Source organism: Ursus arctos, unplaced genomic scaffold (assembly GCF_023065955.2).
Source record: "Ursus arctos isolate Adak ecotype North America unplaced genomic scaffold, UrsArc2.0 scaffold_23, whole genome shotgun sequence".
Lineage (NCBI taxonomy): Eukaryota > Metazoa > Chordata > Mammalia > Carnivora > Ursidae > Ursus > Ursus arctos.
In genome coordinates this window covers 19,415,616-19,435,527 of record NW_026622908.1, presented here as the reverse complement: position 1 = coordinate 19,435,527, position 19,912 = coordinate 19,415,616, and the positions used below count along the sequence as shown (strand labels likewise).

Genomic DNA, 19,912 nt, shown 5'->3' with positions numbered 1-19,912 from the left:
GACTCAGATTATCTGATTTATGACAATGAAATTTTATTAAAACAAAACCATCTGGTAATATTAGAGCGATACTTCTCAGGTTTTTATAGCCAGGCTTTAATCTGAAACTTTAAATTATATGTACGAACATTTTCTATAGGCAAACCTGCCAATAATTTTAAATTAGTTAATGCAAATTTTAAATGACCTTCAGTTTTTCTTACCATAAAAAAACTTTGTTTCAACAGTGCCTTTAGAATATACGAAATTATATATTATATCCTCACATATGATAGTAGGACACAGCTATATCCTCTAGTCTTAATTACAGGAAAAGTACAGACAACTGTAAAGCTTAGCTTTATTGTTTTATAAATGAACCAGTAAAGTTCATTTTAGTGAAATGAGCACATGCTTTTCATAAATTAAATCTCACATGGGAAGTACTCATTTTCAAAATTAATTTAATTACATGTTTAAAGTTTAATTACATTTAATTAAGCATTTAAGTTTTATATGAAATAAATGAATTATCAGTTAACTGCTATGCAATGAAATATTGCCTTGATAATTAAAATCTATAAATTTTCCTATTCTGTGCAAAACCGCTAGTTCTCAAAAAACACTGTAAAAAAACCACATTTTAAAGACTACAGGACTATTTCCACGGCTGATCAAGGTGTAGTTTGCCCTGGCACCTGGCTTCATGTGCTGTACATTTACTACAGCAGCAAATGGAGGCATCCTGGCATAGAATAAAAAGAGGAGGTTTTGAAGACTTGGGTTTGGGTCAGAGACTTAGTCACTAACAGCCTGAAAGAATGGGAAAGCTACTTAACATCTCTGACATCAAGCTCCTAAAAAATGGGGATAATATCACTTCTTTTGGAGGGTTGTGGGAGTATTAGATGAGATATCACATGGTCAAATGCCTGGAACAGCACCTGACACGGAACAGATATTCAACAAATGTTAATTCCTTCTTTCTTTCAGTTGCTGAATGAATGAACAAAAAACCTTATACTTTGGGGCTTTAAAAAAAGTTTTATTCTTAAAATATTTTATTAATTACAAAAGTAACACCATATTTTTTTGTTTACTTTAATCATACTTAATGGACATTTTACATTTTTTAAATTTCCTTAAGTACTCCATGAATGGAGGCAATATAGCATTATAGCTAACAAAGAATTCTGAGTCAGAAAGAACTGACTTTGAAGTTAGGTTCCACCATTTACTACTTGAGAAATCAAGAAGTTATTTCCCAAGCCATAAAAGTGTATGTATGTCTGGTTTAGTGAATGGTAAAAATTAATAGTATTGATATATTGATTATAGTATAATCAATATAAACCATTCAAACTTAACAAAATATTAGTGGTGTAGGTAGGACAAACGGTAACCCCCTACTCCAATTTTTCAAAGAAGGATATTTATTTTTACTGAATTTAAGGGAATTTCCCAATGTTAACAGTAGGATGGACTCAGTCAGAACTCAGATTTCTTTTTTTATTTCTTTATCAGTGCTTTTTCCTTCATAACATAGGAAGGTAAAGGCAAAGGACAGCAATGTCTCTTGAAGCAGTAAAGCAAAAAGGGAGGGATCTGATTTAGGTCAGTCCTGGTTCTATCACTTAATAATTGAGCCTCAAATAAATAACTTCTGTGAATTTCAGTATCTTCTTCTGGAAAAAGGGAATACATACTTTGATAAGGTTCGTACACGGATTGTACTAGGTAACAAATGTAATACATAGTGGAGTGACGGACACACACAGCAGTCATTCATTAACGGTTGCTATTAACATGAAAACAACATCAAAGCACCACCTTGGTAAGTCTCAAGCCATAGAACAGAGAAACCATAATGAAGTGAAGATTTTTTATTTTTGAAAGAGATTTAATAAAAGTAAATAGGATAGTCGTCACTAAATTCTCAAGTAATATTCCTGAAAAGAGACTCTGGATTTGTAAGTCATTTCAGTTCACAACGTCCTGTCTATTAAATCTCCATGTAATAACTCATCTCACTTTGAAAATAACTGGTTTTACAACATGAAAGAAAAGAGAGGCAACAACCTATTCCTTGGATTACTTTCCTTGATTCAACTGCAGTAAGAATTGAAATTACATATTCTTAACACTTTATAAATTATTCAATGTCAAGTACTGTAATTTTCAGAGTTTTGCCTTAATAAAGTTAGTAGCACTACAAACATGTTGTGTTGGTTTAATATTTAAAACTCTTCATTGTAAAACTCAAAAAATCCCTAAATTCTTTTAAGGCAACCTAAAAAAACACAGACTGCTGTATTTACAGAATAACTAGAAATAGAAAGCCTTAATAAATAAAATATTGGAAACTTACACTTTCTGTTTACTTTCTGAAAGAACACTTACTGAAAAACAGCAGTACTTCATACCATTTTCACTGCTATTATTATCAATAAGTAGTATTTAGATATCTATCTGCATTTAGGGCTAAAAGACCCTCCTTTAAAAACTATTCCACATTTTCTTGAAAATAAAAACAGTGGGCATTATATTTTTGGTATCCAGACTTTCAAACTGCAAATTAAGAAAAACAGCACAACCAACAGTTACAGAACCAGAAAAAGAAAACCACATATAAGGAAATAATATGAAACATATGCATAATTAAGGTTACACATTATATAGAAAACATTATTAGAATATGTACCTTTGGTTATGCATTACTTCAAAGAATGTGGTAAAAATGCGTTCTGTTAACCTGTGAAATCAGAATTGGGTCATTAACTTACCATGATTCTATATTAAGAGTTGAAGATAATTTTTCTGGAAAAAAAAATCCATGCCATTTTGAAGCCTCAATTAGTTCTTGTGGCATCCTTTTTGATGCATCATAATAGTGACCAAATCTTGAAGAAGATACTGGTCCAGACTGTTAAGAAAAGCCATATTGGTTGTTAAAAAATTACTGTTGTTTTTTTTTTTAAACTACAGTGTATTTGAACGACATTCAGCAAAATACTGATATGTTTGTGCATTTTAATGCTGATAAGAAGAGCTTATATACACAGACTTATTACATTTCTAAGAAGCATACAACTTTTATTATTTTAAATGATAACTTAGAAATCAACCTTTTCCTCTCACATGTTTCTTGGCTGCTGGTGAATCCCTAAATTTGATAAGAATTTGAACACCTCTTTGCTTTTCTTACTGTACACCTTCCTAAGTTAAAAAAAATTAATATACATGTCTTAATTATTTTTTAAAGGTTCCAGGTTTAAATGACAAATTAAATACGGAATTGATAAGAACTAATGAAAACTTAAGCCAATGAAATCATTGGTGAAGGGTCCAAAAGAAACTAGATATTTAAATATATTAAACTGAGCATAATTTAAAAATTAAATTCTCACAAGATAGTGTGTATATATATTCAAAATTTCTTACAAATTTAAAATTAAACTTATAGTATAAAATGTACTGGGGTACTCCTGTTGGGAACAAGACATGTGCTAAATTGGGAGAATGTATACAAAGCACATTAGTAAATCAGAAACCTGACATAATCATTAGTTCATTGATACCTCTTTTGTGCTATTATCAATTTCTCCAACAAATTATCTTTCTTATAAGAAACTCTAGTAACTATTGATGTTGAATTTACTTACACAGGATAGTAAATGCCTAGTAATAGGACATTCTCATTATATTGCTTTGAATGGACTCTGTGCTCATTCAACACATTAGAAATAATATATATACACCTCTGTCCAAAGTTGAACTGCTAACAGATTCCACCTGGCAATAGTTTCTAATCTAAATTTACAAAATTTCCACTATCCTGAATACTACGAAACAGACAAATTTCAGAACATTCAACAAAACAGATAATCTGCAGATAATCTACAGAAACTGAAGAACTATACGCAGTAAGTTCTTAATTTATTTTACTAAGTGACAACTTTGTAATTTAGATAAACAGACATTTCTTTGACGCTAGATATTTGCATATTAAGACTTAAAGGATTAATATTCTTAAATTGGATGCCTACCAATATCAAATTATACAGTAACATGGAATTAAAAAAATTAAGTCTAATAGAAACATTATGCTCAGATTCAGAGTCTGTGGGTTTGGCATTTATCTTCTAAGTAAAATGACTGTTCACCCCTCCATAAGACACTGTTTATTTTCATTAACGAAAGAGACCTATCAATTGGCTCAACCTAATGTTTTCAATACAATATATACACAAGTATGGTTCCTAAAACATGATTTATCTATTTACCATGACAGTATTAACAAATAAATTATGAGACATTAAAGTATGTTTCTTAAAAATAGGGTAAAGTTTTTAAATGTAAAGTTATTAGTATAAAGCAATTTAAACAAGGTCTGTTCTTTGGCCTATAATCTATTCTTTATCCGGATTATAGTTCAGAATGTTTTTACTGCAATCTCTGCTAGAGCTCATCTTTTTATTGTGTAAGTCCAAGCCCCCTTAATGTTTTAGAAAGGCCTTGACTAACTGAACTTTGATCTGATGTCTTCATTGAGAAAAACACCAGGTTGCCCATTTCAGATGCAAATCCTCCTAAGGCCCAATAGAATTTAGTAAAGACAAGCAAAAAAGAAGAAACAAGAAGTTTCCAGGATCCTCTTTGAGAATCCTGGGGCACACTGGTGTCCTTAATCCACGCTGCTCCATGGATTAAGGTAGGTGATAACCTTTCCTGATTCAAAAGAATAAGCAGAGTGCCTACAAACTGGGTGGAGACTAGGATTTGGTAATAATAAAACACCATGCAATAAAAGCTTGGTCTATGTCAGAAGCCTCTGAAAAGGCCTCAATGTACCACATTCCCAGGCCTAGTAGGGAAGCTTGCAAAAGCCTACCTGAATCAAATAAGCATGAATAATCTATTTTAGCAGACTGGCCATGGGGAGAGAGAAAGAAAGAGAGACTTTTCGCTTCTTTTGAGTTTGAGTTAATAAATTTATTAGTGCACTGAAGGTTCTTGAAGTCTTGGGTACTCAGAGAAATATGCTAAATTGCCAAGAAGCAAAGTATGCTTTTTAAGTTGCCGTCTCTATTAATGTTTCTAATTATAATATTAATGTGATAGAAATCTCAGATTTGGGATGAATCAAGGCAGAAAATTGATTTCATGCTGTGACAGTTTACATATAGAACACAAATAATTCATTAAAATGTAAGACTGAATTTGGAAGCTTTTCTTATTACAATTAACTTACTAATTTTTTTAGAAATTAAGATTAAATATGGCAACTAAAATATTCACAAGGTAGACATTACAAATTTTATTAATGATGAAAAGCTTTAATCCTTCAATAAAAATGAAAATGGAAAAATAAATATACCCTTACAGGGAAAACAATTTTGTAAGTTTTTTTTTCTACCCAAAACATTGAAATATAATCAGATTTTAAAAAATACTGTGAAATCTTTTGAGGCTTAGAATTATAAAACAAAGACTTCAACTATTTCCTCTGAAAAAAGATAACTAAATGCTTTAAGTCTGGATAATACTCTATGAAAAAATGTCAACTCCACGTAAAGATACATTAGAAAAATCAAAATGTCATCAATAACTAGTCAGTTTTACTCAGTTTGATAAGAACATGTTGCTTTAGTTTTACATTATGAAAACTTCTGTTTCACAGTCACAGATTAACCTTTACCTTTGTCAACTGTGGAACAGAAAATGAGGGAATGGTTCAGTAAAAATTTACTATGATAAGGAAAAATTAAGTCTGATGGGGGACCAGAAGGAGCACAGAACAATAAAACAATACCATCCCTCACCTCCAGTATGTTAGAAAGAAACAAAACTCTCAGACAAAAGCCACACCACAAATAAACAGTCTAAACAAGACATTTTCTTATTATTGTTGCCATTTTTTGTTCCTCAGCATGGCATAACAGAAAGCAAGAACCCAAATGGTTAACTAACCACTTTGAGCCTCAGTTTAACCACCAATAAAAACTATTTGGTTAGGCTGTTGTGAGAATCTAATGCAATACTGGCAATGAATATTTTGTAATTGTAAAGCACTACATAAATGATATTAATTATTATTATTGTATCACGATTCCCTAGAGAATCAGAAGATCTATCACTACCCTTTGTAATTACATTACCTCATTCAAAAAAGGATATTCATTGTCACCTGCAATATGCACACATCAATCAGAAGGACTCTTGTGGCTGAACCACTAAGACAGAGAGCCAAAGTGTAATGAAGATTTAATATAATAAAGATCTAATACATTACTGTGAAGTGCTGGAGCCATTGTAGGCTTGGGTAATAGAATGATACAGTACTGAAGGAATCAGGTCTCAGAATATGCTGTAAGCTACCAATTCTTGGGGTGAGGAGGGAATAGGATTTGATGATTGGATGAGGAAAAAAAAGAGCAGACCCACCTAACAGAGAATCAGAATCACAGGCCAAGGGAGGGGGCCTTTTTAAAACTACACACCCCTCCAACTGCAGGCAGCCCTGCTTTATTCTCTACTGAGCCACTGTTACTGACTTAGGTATGCATATTCTTATCCTTTTTTGCATTCCCCAAGTGGAAATGTGACTACACTCTTCGAAACTGGTGGCAAGTTACATTAAAAGGTATCTCTGATAAATGACATTGCTAGTTTTGGACTACTTGTTTAATCTTTACTCATAAAAGTTTTAACTATATTATGTTCCAGGTAGAACACAGAAAACCCAGGGTTTTGTTGTTGTTTTAAAACTAATATGGCAAAGTAAAGGGATCTATAAAGTAGATGATAGCTGAAGTCTTATCAGTCTTGGCAAATCCTCATATATAAAATTTCCGTGACAGGCAAATATACATGCTGGTGATATTTCAAAGAAAAGGAAAGAAGTCAGAAGATTCTACTTTGTAAACTTGACAGAGCTCACTTATAAATACTAATAAACTTAAGTTTGACCATTGACAGTAAATTAAAAATAAGCTATTATTTTATTTGTATTAATTAATGCAACTTAACTCAGTTTTGCATTTAATTCACATACTATATAATTCATTCACTTGCAAATTTAACAAATAACTATTGAGCACCCATTGTATGCCAGTAAAACAAGATATTCAAAGTCCCTTTCTTTCATTGAGCTTGCAGCCCAGTAGGAGGAGACAGATGATATTATCTGGTAGGTGATGATAAGTGCCCTGAAGAAAAATAAGACAGTGAAAGGAGATGAGAGAGAGAGAGAGAGAGGTTTTATTTCTTTATAGAAAGTGAGAAAAGAATACATTCCTGATTAAGTGATATTTTAGTGGAGAACTCAAGAAAATGGGAGAGTAAGCCATCTGGGAAAGATCACTGTAAGAAGATCACAATTTTTAAAACAAACTATAAACTTTGAAAACTGATCACTGGGTTTATGTGTTAATATGTGACCACTGAGGAGAAGCTTACTTCCATAGATAAAATCAAAACAACTGCAGGCACACCACACTCTAAAAAGAAGAGTGGAATAAGGACTACTTACTTATATGTAAAAGGGTCAGGAACAGCACTTGTAATTATAATATATAAAGAAACAATGTAAGAAACAAAGAACTTTTGCCCCCACTTTAAACAGATTTTGTAACAAGCAGTAAAAAATAAAAGGCTTAAAGTTTCAGTTATTTGCATCTTCTCTGACGATTTCACCTGAAGAATGTTAGTGACCAATGAAAAAACTAAAACATAGCTGAGATCAGAGTGAAAATAAAGCAAATGCAAGATGCACGTGATTTATATAACCAACAACTGGACTAGCATATTGGCTCTACAAGAAAGCTAAATTTAACTGAGAGCTTTTGTTCATTATTGACCCTTTCAGAACATACCAGGAGAAAAATTAGAATACAGTCACTCTTTACAAAAGAGTCACCATTAAGCTCAGGAATTTAAATGAAACTGCCAGCTCAAAGACATGAATGAAGGTCTTTGCCATTAGGGTTCTCAAGTGCTAGTCCTACAGCCCTTGTCTGTTTTAATCTCTCTCACTCTACTCACATTTTCCTAAGCAGAGTAACTCCATCTACTCCAGCCTCTTATACCCAGTTCTTAATCACATCCCAGCTACGCTATGACTGCAACAACTGACTACACAGAGCTTCCCTCTATTTTTAAATACACATGTATGGCCTTCTACTGTATACAAATACTGTAATTTACTTAACCAAGTGCTTACTGATGGACATTTAGTTTATTCCCAACCTTTTGCTATTAAAAATATGCTACATAAATAGATCATGTATTCATTTTACATATGAGTAAATATATTCATAAGGTAAATCCCCAAAAGGATCAAAGGGTATGTGTTTTTTGTAATTCTGAAGGATACTGCCAAAACACCCTCCACAGAAATTGTACCTATTTACATTTCCGCCAGCAAAGTATGAAAGTACTATTTCCCCCACACCCTTGCTAATTTAGTGTGTCACCAAACATTTTAGGTTATTGACAACCTGTTAGGAGAAAACTGGCAGGTCAGTGCAGTTTTTTTGTTTGTTTGTTTGTTTGTTTTTAAAGATTTTGTTTTATTTATTTGACAGAGACAGCCAGCGAGAGAGGGAACACAAGCAGGGGGAGTGGGAGAGGAAGAAGCAGGCTCCTAACACAGGAGCCTAATGTGGGGCTCGATCCCAGAACGCTGGGATCACGCCCTGAGCTGAAGGCAGACGCTTAAAGACTGCACCACCCAAGCGCCCCTGTTTGTTTTTTTTAAGATTTTATTTATTTATTTGACAGAGAGAGAGAGAGAGAGAGCACAAGCAGGGGGAGCAGCAGAGGGAGAAACTCCCTGCTCAGTGGGGATCCCAATGTGGGGCTCGATCCCAGGACCCTGGGACCACAACCTGAGCTGAAGACAGACGCTTAACTGACTGAGCCACCCAGGCGCCCCTGGTCAGTGCAATTTTAATTTGCATTTCTCTTATTGTCACTGAAACTGGGCATCTGCGCTTGTATGTTTAAGGGCCACCTAAATTTCCTTTACATATTTCTGCCCATTTAAAAAAATTGGGTTGGTAGACTATTCCTTATTCATTTTAGAAGTTCTTTGTATAAAAGGAAAATTTATTCCTTATTCTATCAGTTGCAAATATCCTTGCTTCAGTTTGTAGTTTCTTCACAGTCATTTAAATCATGCTTAAAGATCTTATTATTCAAATAGCTTTCCCATCTAAATTAGAACAATTTATCACTGCTTAATATGTACCTATTATATGATATTTTATACTTAACACACAGGTGAAACTTACTCAATATTTGCTGGCTGTATAAATGTATAAATACATTTATCGCACACCAAATATTTATTGAGAATTAATATAGATGCTGGAGATATGAGAGAAAATAAAACAGGCTCTCTACCTTCATAGAGAATTCTGTCTGATGGAGAAAAGAGTTATACCAACAATTACCCACAAAATAATGTTAGAAGTACTTTAAAATACATGAAGTACTATGGACACAAAAATAAAAAACTAGATAATTATGTATGCAAAACTGTCGGAGTAGTAATATTTGCACATGAAGAAGGCTGAGTTGGTGAATAAGAAAGTGAAAAGCATTACCAGCAGAAATGTAAGCAATTTACAAGGAGCAACTCCATTAGGATGGGTGGATATGGTGTTTTATATACACACAGGAGGAGACTAAAAGGTAGGCTTGGATTATGTTGTATAGATCTTATATACAATCTCAAGAAGTTTGTATTTCATATTTCAGGCTTATAATGGCAAACAGGTTTCCTCTCACTTATTAACTCTTACATATTAACTGGTAGTGACCACACAGAATATTGCAGAGAATTCTAAGGTGTTGTCTAGGCTTGGCAGAAGGGTTCTATGATTGACAGTCTGCCATGCATTTAGAAGGAGGCAGTGGAAACAATCTACCAAATTAGGCATTTATAGTTAAGGAGTGTTACAAACGTATCTGTCCTTGGGAAGGTAATAGTGATGTCAGTGTAGAAGACAGAAGGGTAGGCTATGGGTATTGGGTCTTATTCAGATTAGAATTTCTCTCTGGTAGACATTAAAGTGTTCTGAAAAATGAATAAGTAAACAATCAAATAAAGGAGCTAATAAATGAACAGGGCCTTCACCAGGAGCAGAGTTCATAACCTTTAGTGGGCAGACTTACTGATATTTTCCCTTCATTTCCTGTCTCTTAGTCTATCCTGGACAGATGAGGTTATCAAATGGCTGAGGTTGAAAATATAATGATAGAAAACGTATAGGAATAAAAACTGTAATTCCAAAGAACTGCCACTTTATGCTGATTATTTACAGGTAACGAAGCTGGATAGAAATAGCTTAATGGGGGCACCTGGGTGGCACAGCAGTTAAGCGTCTGCCTTCGGCTCAGGGCGTGATCCCGGCGTTATGGGATCGAGCCCCACATCAGGCTCCTCCGCTATGAGCCTGCTTCTTCCTCTCCCACTCCCCCTGCTTGTGTTCCCTCTCGCTGGCTGTCTCTATCTCTGTCAAATAAATAAATAAAATCTTTAACAAAAACAAACAAACAAAAAAGGAATAGCTTAAGGAGTTCACTTACTCCGGCTTATCACCCTAGAATAAAAGATTCTATATGGAAATTATGGAAGAAATGAAGTCTATTTTGGTAAAAAAAATTTGCCATAATTTAATTTTTTAAGAAATGTCATCTTGATAAAATACTCTACAAATAAAATATCTAGTTATTTAAATAAGAAAAAATACATTGTAGTGCATTTAAAGAATAACAGGTATACCACAAAAGATTCTATAAAATGAAAACAAATACATTTGCAAATTTTAGAAATAGTTTGTATGCTGACTTGCCTCCATCTTGGGTAATAACTGGTAACGCCAAGCTATTTTCATCTTAATGTTAGAGTCTGGTGTTTTATCATTACATACATCTTCATCAAAATCTTTTTTACAATTATCATCAAGTAATGGTGCAGGAAGTTCCTAAGAAAACAGAATGACACATTATTGAGCATCTGTGATTAAAAAATGTGATGATTTTCTTAAATTATAATATCAGCAATACTAGAACTTTCCAAGACCTTGATGCCTTTAAATTGATCGAAGCATACAGTCATGACAATATGGCTATTTCTGAAACAGAGTAAATGGTATATATAATAATATGAAGTTTTTTTTTTAGCAATGAACTAGAATTTAAAGAAAATATTCAAATTTTTATACTATCAAAAAACAAATGCTATTGCAATAAGAGGTATGATCTTATATATTTATACACATACACACACACTTAAAGCAAAGCCTGGAATTAGCATTTATGTATTACATGTAATTATTGTTATGTCTGCTGCAAGGTAAAAATAAAGCACGTGTGCAATCTGTTTACTGGTTTGTAATACTAGAATTCAAAAAATTCATTCCCCTAAATAATCGGTGAAGTAACAACAATAAGACATTTATTCTGCCCTTATCAAATGTTAGTTTTGTACCCGTGAGCCTATGTCTCTTCTTTTAAAAATGAAAATAGAGTTTAAAATCTCATTAAGTAGAGACATTGAAGTCCAATTTTATCTTTTCTTTTCTGGAAGCTGACCCAGACAGTAGCTATAAAAAAACATATGGAAAACATTTGTGTGTGTGTGTGTATGTGTGTAGAGGAACTACAGAAATAACGCCAAGAAAAAGTACTAAGTTTCTTGGAGAAGGAAAGCACATGCTATAGTTGCCTTTTATATTAGCAAAAATTATAAAGATAATGTGGGGTGCTGGATTAGTAAACATAATCTTGTGCTATGACATAAATTAGTCTAAATTGCAACTTTTACTTTGCAAAATCAAATTTATTTATGCTTAGAATCATGTCAACTAATCAGCTGGAAAATACATTAACCATCATATGTTTTAGTTATCTTCTAAAAGACTTCCAAACAGAACCACACTTTAATTTATGCTTGTATTAGAGACTAGTTATGTCATTTAAACTCTGAATCCATCATTCCCAGCAAAGCATTAGTATCTTACAAAATATAAAATAACTTATGTTTTCAATGGAAATAAATATTTGTGAGGCATATGGTACAATACAGTATAGTGGTTATGAGTTTGAATTCTACAACCAGATTTTTTAGGTCCAAATCTTGGCTTTACACACTAACAGTTGTGTCTGTGGACCTCTCTATGTCTCTGTTCATCATCTGAAATATAGCGATAACAGCATTCATTTCATTGGGTTTTTGTGAAGAATAAATGAGTAAAAAATGTGAAATGCGAAGAACGGTGCTTGCTGCATGTTAAGCACTTAATAAACATTTGATTGTAGAAATTTGGTCAAATAATTGCCTTAACCTACTACTCAGAGCCACATATTTTGAGTTGACAATAGTAAGGCAATGTACTGATTGTTGAATCATTACATCATACACTTAAAATTAATATAACTTGCACGTTAATTATACTTGAATTAAAAAAAAGGAAATATCCAGTACAGAATGCAGAAAACAGGAACCCAACAGTCTTCCTGAGTTGAAGAGACAAGTTAGGAGTTCAAGGAGGCCATGCGGCAAAGTCCAGGGGAAGAGGGGAGCACAGAGAGAGGCAACTTTTTTTTTTTTTAAGATTTATTTATTTGTCAGAGAGAGAGAGAGAGAGCCAGATGCACAAGCAGGGGGAGCGGTAGGCAGAGGGAGAAGCAGGCTCCCCACTAAGCAAGGAGCCCGATATGGGACTCCATCCCAGGACCCTGGGAATATGACCTGAGCCAAAGGCAGATGCTTAACCAACTGAGCCACCCAGGTGCCCCTGTAGAGGCATCTCCTGAGTACTAATCAGCACATGGACATAAGAAAACTACCCAAAACTGGTGAGAGAACTGCTCAAAAGGAGCAAGGTGAACAATTTCTGCAGCTCAGATAGAACCAGAAAAGTCCATGGTCTCCACCGAAACCTTGTAATTCATGGAGCACTAAGTAGTGAGGCAAAATCAGCCCTAGAAAAAAAGCTGCTCTCATTCCACCTGATGAAGCGTAAAAGCAAGCCTCATAGTGATCAAACATTTCCAAGTAACTTTACCGAATCCCAGAAATGACCTCAAGAATGTTTGAAGGAATGTAAAACATCCAGGACTTCTTATATTAAAATTCACTATATCTGGAGCCAATTAAAAAATTACCAGGAGTGGAAAAGAACAGGAGAATATGACCCATAATAAGGAGATGCAGCAATGATACAAACACAGTTAGACTAAGACAAAAATCAATTATAATCCTGTCCATGTGTTCAATAAAGATTGAGCATATAGAGACAGGAAAGATATATTTTTAAAAGACCCAAATGAATCTCTAGAGATGAACACTTTAACATCTGAGACTTTTAAAACACAATGGACAAAAGAGCAGATTAGACATTGCAGGAAAAAAGACTAATAAGCTTCAAGACATAGCAATAGAAATTATAAAAGAATTATGACAAAGGTATAAAAGAATTATGACAAAGGTATAAAATTTAAAAAAATTATAAAATCAAACTTCCCCACAATAATTGTTCAGTAAACAGCATTTCTAGCATAAACTTATATATATACATGGCTATGCAGACAAAATACTTCCATAAAAATAGTAGGTATTAAAATATTATTAATAGTTGAAAAATTAACATTTTACTTTATAGAACAAAAATGAAGTAAAATTGAAAGAATTGTTGAACTGATCAACAACTTTGAGAGATATTATTTCCTGACACATTCTCTTCTAAAATTAGAAATGTGATTATGAAGCACATTGAGATGTTAGAGTCACTATGCTCCTTTTTATGGGTTTCAGTTTTTGATGAAATCAGTTTCTCTTTCCTTCTCTCCTATAAAAAAACGATGAAATTGGCACGTAGCACCTTTCACCCAGCCCCAAGTTTAGTTTTTTTCCCCTATTATCTTTATGTTGTCAAGGTTTACAGAATTGCATTCTTGTCTGCACCAGACACAGAGTTATTTAGTTTAGGGTTTTGTTGAAATGTATTCACCATGGGTGCTTTTACCACAGTTCTGCCATTCTTGAGTTTTTAAAAAAATTGATACTTGCGCTCATTTAACATTGCCAAGAAGGCACCAGGGGATGAAGCAGTGAGCAAAATAAACCAAGTCTCTGTTTTAATGGAGGTACATTCCAGAAGGGTAGTGATATGAACTTGAAAAAAAAGAGGAAAGGAATACAGAGTAATGGGAAGTGTTACTTTACATACGGTAGTTAATGAAGCTCTCTGTGAGGAAGTAAATACATGGATCATATTTTCAAATACTTTTTTATTCAACCAATACATTCGTTGTATATATTTAATATTATTTTCACTAGCTTAGAATTTGGTAGACATTGCTGTTGTACTGTCGTTGGACAAGGAATGATGCTGTGAAGTCAGAAGCCTTCCACTCTTGTAGGTAATTAGCTTTTTTCTGCCTGAATGAGTGAATAATTCTTTATCTTTGCAGTTTAATAACTTAAATTGGCTATATCTATATCTATTGCTTTGTATTATTTTTCCCCTGTAACACTGGATGTCCCTTTAAGTGGAAGATCTCAAATTTCAAATAAAATTTTTTTGTGTCTGATGTTTAAAATTATTTTTCTGTTCTATACTGAACTAGAATATATCCTTATTGATATATATATCAGGCGTATCATTGACAGTTGTAAAATATCATATGGTAAACAATTTAGATGTTAGATGAATAAATGTTTTACCATTTTCTAGACCAGCCCCAACTAACAGAAATTTCAGTGACGTTGGAAATGTTCTATACCTGCCCTGTCCAATACAGTAGCTACTAGCTACTTAAATTTAATTTTATTAAATAAAATATTTTCCACATTGTAATTATATTCTCACTTACTGTTTTAATCTCATTACTCTAACTGCACTGTGACTATTGCAAGCCTGTTTAATATTGGGTAATATTATTTGAGTCAATTTGTATTTTTAATTCTGCAATTACCCTTTTTATCTACTCATTTTTTTTTTAAATTTCATTTTGGTGATATATTAAATGCTTGTTCTTTTGTTTGTTTTTGAAGTCATGTTCTTATTAAACTCTTCTGTAAATCTTTTATGATCTTTTATGAAGGAATTTCCTTCTGTTCTTGGGTTATGTTTTCTTCCAGACTGAGTTTTTCCCTGTAGTTAAAGTTTGAGGGCTGAGTATTTTGCTATTCACCTATTTTTCTGTACCTTCCTGTTAGGAGAGCTTAGGTAAAATTAAATGCTATCTTCATTAGAAGACCTGGACTCTTTATTTTCTTATGAGATGTCACAAAATGCCAACTTCCTGTGTTAACATTAGTTGATTCAGTGAGTATTTTCTTCTCGCTTAGGGAACGATATACTATTAGGTTTTAGATTATACACCCAATTCAGTGTTGCTTTCTGAAACATTTGCTTTAGTTTGAGACCATCAGCCCTAATTATCTTTGTAAGATTTTGACAATTCTTTGGTTTCTTGGTGTGAGGATGAAGAACATTGAATGGTGACTTTTATTTGGACATGGACTTTATAAATTTATGGCATTGGGTTGGACTCTGACTCAATACAGTAGCCCCAATCCACATGTGGCTATTTAAATTAAAGTTTTTATTAGTTAAAATTGAGCAAAATGATAAATTCAATGCCTTAATTGCCATATTGCTCAGCAGTCACATGTGGCTAATAGCTACTCTAATTGGGTGGTGCAAGGAGAGAAAATCACAGAAAATTTTTTGGTTAGCGCAGGTCTAGAAAATGGGAAAATGCATTTATTTATTCATCTAACAATTTAAACTGTTTACTGTAATTGTCAATGATACACTTTACAGTTATATCAAGTAGGATTTTAAAGAGACATCACAACTTAATTGTTTAAAATTAAAACCAGGAGATTTTTCAGTACCTAAAAAAGTTGTATGCCTCCCTGTCCTTCCTACAGTCTCCTTTATCTTATATCACCTACAAAAATTTTTTTAACACTATTTTTTCACTACATTTTTTTCAACTTAGAAACATTGTACTCTGGAGGGATGAGTTAAATAGGTGATGGGGATTAAGAAGTGAACTTGTTTGTGATGAGCTCTGGGTGATGTATGGAAGTGTTGAATCACTATACTGTACACCTGAAACTAATATATCCCTGTAAGTTAACTAACTGGAATTAAAATAAAAACTTTAAAGAAAGAAACATCACCATAAAAAAAAAGTACCCAACTACCCCTTTAAAAATCAGTATTATTGGACAGCAATTGATTTTAAAGTGGTAAATGTTCAACAAAGAAAATTACAAGATACAGAAAGATATACAAAAGTAAACAATTACCTATTAACCTACCACCTAGGAATAATAACTCTGAACATATTCAAGTATTTCCCTCCAGTCTTTAAAAAAAATATACATATCTATATATATATTACATATTACAAAATGCATATTGCCTGTTATGCATATGATAACGTATATTATTTGTATTCTACATTTTTAAAAAGATTTATTTATTTATTTTGAGAGTGAGAGCACTTGGCAGGGGGACAGGGAGAGAGAGAAAATTAAGCAGACTCCATGCTGAGCATGAAGCCTGAACTGGGGCTGGATCTTAACAACCCTGAGGATCATGACCTGAGCCAAAACCAAGAATAAGATGCTTAAGCGACTGCGTCATCCAGGCTCCCCTCTATTCTACACTTTTAACATGATATTGTGAGCATTCTCACATTTCAAAAATAAGATTTTCAACGGCTGTATAATATTATATTACATGACTTAATTAAAATTGAGTTTATTATTTCCTTACTGTTGGATCTTTAGGTTGTTTGTAGTCTGAGAATGCTATGATAAACACTGTTGCTTATAACATAAGGCCTTGCATCTCGAATTATTATTTTTCTAGGGGATATATAAAACACATAGAAAATAATAAAAAATAATATAATAAACATAAACACCACAGTTTCTACCACATGACTTTAACAAATACTAACAACGGGCATACTTGCAGAAAAGATGAGTAATTTCAGCAAGCAAGGAGCAACACTCTTGTGTCAAAGTAGGATGGGTTGAAAATCTTAAAAAAAAAAAGATCCCTCAGATCCCCTATTTTCCACTAAAAGTCAGGATACTACTCCTCCCCAACTGTGTAAGAGAAATGGAGAGGTCAAATCAGACAAACAGGAAGTAGAAACACGATAGAGGGCAAGGGTGAGACATCATATTGAAGACAGGGTAACGTACTGAAAGTCTTCATACAGAAGAGTGAGATACCCCCAGAATCCCCAACACACGCACATAGTTGGCTCCCAATGCTAGGCTCTAACAAGGCCAGAAGCCATTCTTAAGCAGAACAGGCAGGAGTTCAGGAGATTAAAGGAGTCCTCCCTGGATAAATTGACAAAATTTAGGGAAAAGGCCTTCAGAGAGATACCACTAGCTAAACTTACAGTAAAACTATCAGATCACAAGTTATATGCCCAAATACACAATACATCCAACTAGGGTTCTAGTCCGAAACTCTTCTATATTAAAAGCCAAGAATTATCAGATATTTGAAAAAAGCATCTAATATAGAATTCAAAGACCAAGACAATGAGCAGGAAACAGAAACAATGCCAGAAACAAACAAACAAAAAGAATAAAAAGTATTATCTATTATATGAGATGGTATATAAAAAATAAACACTTCAGTAAAAGGAAAACAGTAAAAGGAAAATCAGAAAAAAACAATGACCAGAAGTTCTAGAAGATCAAGTTGGTCAAATCTCTCAGAATAAAGTAACAAAAATGATAATGACAGCAACGATAATTTAAAAACAAAACGAACACAATAACCAATGTTTTAAAGCACTTTCCAAATGCCAGGCACTATTCTAATTACTTTATACAATTAACATACTTAATCTTTAAACAATCTTAAGAAGAAAGCACTATTATTAAGACCATTTTATAGATGAAGACATTGGAGAATAAAGGTTAAGTTGTTGAAGGTAAGTAAATGGCAGAACAAAGATTTATAATGGACAGTCTTATTCTATTAGTCTCTCTCTCTCTCTCTCTTTTTTAAAGATTTATTTATTTTAGAGAGAGACAAAGAACACAAGTGCAGGGGAAGGGGCAAATGGAGAGGGAGAGAGAATCCTCAAGCAGACTCCACACTGAGCACAGAGCCCAACACGGGGCTCCATCTCAGGACCCTAAGATCATGACCTAAGCTGAAATCAAGAGTCGTGGCCAATTAACTGACTGAGCCACCCAGGCGTCCCTATCACTCAGTCTCTTAGCCATTATGCTATATTACCTCTTAAAAAGATAGAAAATGAGAGAGAAAAGAAAATATTTAGAGAATTAGTCCAGGAGGTTGACACCATAAAAGGATTTCTTAGAGAAACAGAGACAATACAGGAAACTATCAAAGAAATAACCTAAGAGAAATTTCCAGAAATGAAAAATGGGAGATATAGACTTAAAATCCTGATTATTCAAACTATAAATGAAAATAGACATATACCAAAGCATAGAATTCTGACACTTCAGAACGAGAGGGAAAAAGGAAAATAACTGAAAAACTTCCAGAATCTGGACTTTTCAGAGGGAAAGTTGTTTTCATTAAATTTGAGAGTGAAATCAAGACAAGTGCAGACATGCAAAGTTTAAAATCTCTACCACCTCACACCTCTATCTCCATTCACTCTGAACTCACTAGAGGATGTACTCTACTACCAGAAAAGTCAGAGTAGTTGTTAGGATGATAAAGGAAAGTGCCAGAATAATAACAGTGTAGGTCTGCCTAGAGAACAAGCAGTCCAGTTGGAGTAGAACTATGGAGGTCTCCAGGGCGAGGATGCTTAAACATATGAAGAGTCATCTACAAGCCAGGAAGAGTCCTCCACAGAAACTAAATTGGCCGTCACCTTAACCTTGGACTTCCCAGACTCCAGAACTGTAGGAAAATAAATTTCAATAGTTTAAGCCAGTCTACAGTGCTCTGTTATGGTAGCCCAAGCTTACTAAGACAGGTTTTTGTACAAAAAAATAGGGTTCTGTTGTAACAAATACCTAAAAATGTTGAAGTGGCTTTGAAATTGGGTAATCAGTAGACACTGAAAGAGTTCTGAGATGCATGCTAGAATATGGATGATAAGGGAGATTCCAGTAAGTCTCCATTGTAAATAATAAACATATTATTAGAAACTAGAGGACAGGCACTCCTTGTTATAAAGTAGCAAAGAATTTGGTTGAGCTGTGTTCTAGTATTCTGTGGAAGGTACGACTTGTGAGCAATAAAACTGAGTATTTAGCTGAGAAGATTTCTTTTTTTAAAAAATTTAAATTAAATTAGCTAACATATAGTACATCATTAGTTTCAGATGTAGTGTTCAATAATTCGTCAGTTGCGTGTAACACCCAGTGCTCATCACATCACATACCCTCTTTAATGCCCCACTCAACTACCCCCTCCCCACACCCACTTCCCCTCCAGCAACCCTCAGTTTGTTTCCTATAGTTAAGAGTCTCTCATGGTTTTTCTCCCTCTCTGATGACTTCCCTAGCTGAGATTTCTAAACAAAGCTTTGAAGGTGTGACTTGGTTCCTTCTGACTGCTTATAGTAAAATGCAAAAGGAGAGAGATGAATTAAACAAGGAATTATTAAACGAAAAGAACCAGAACTTGAAGATTCAAAAAATTTTCAGCCTATATTATATTGTAAAAAATGAAAAAGCTTGTTCTGAAGAGAACACTGAGAGTATGGCTGAACAACCATTTGATAAAGAGATCCTGAGTGTGACTCACGGACTTAACCAGTCATCTCAGCAGAAGCCAGGAATAGAGGGATTATATCAGCAGAAACATTTCTAGTTTGAACTACAGACAAAGCAGGATGCCATTAAGGAAGGCAGTTGGACTTCTTGGATTTTACAGACTTG

General features: G+C 33.6%; 1 protein-coding gene across 4 annotated transcripts in view; it reads right to left on the bottom strand.

Moving 5' to 3' along the window:
- ELP4 (elongator acetyltransferase complex subunit 4) overlaps positions 1-19,912 on the bottom strand; it is a 241,613-nt gene that overhangs the window by 173,920 nt on the left and 47,781 nt on the right. For 2 of the 4 annotated variants that reach the window (XM_057317073.1, XM_026512178.4), the window contains exons 4-5: positions 10,839-10,970; positions 2,763-2,902 (exon numbers count right to left, since the gene is read on the bottom strand). In XM_057317073.1, the coding sequence (XP_057173056.1) occupies positions 2,763-2,902; positions 10,839-10,970 (272 nt within the window). The remainder of the gene's footprint in view (positions 1-2,762; positions 2,903-10,838; positions 10,971-19,912) is intronic. The other 2 variants (XM_057317074.1, XM_044389034.2) reach the window with 1 other exon arrangement.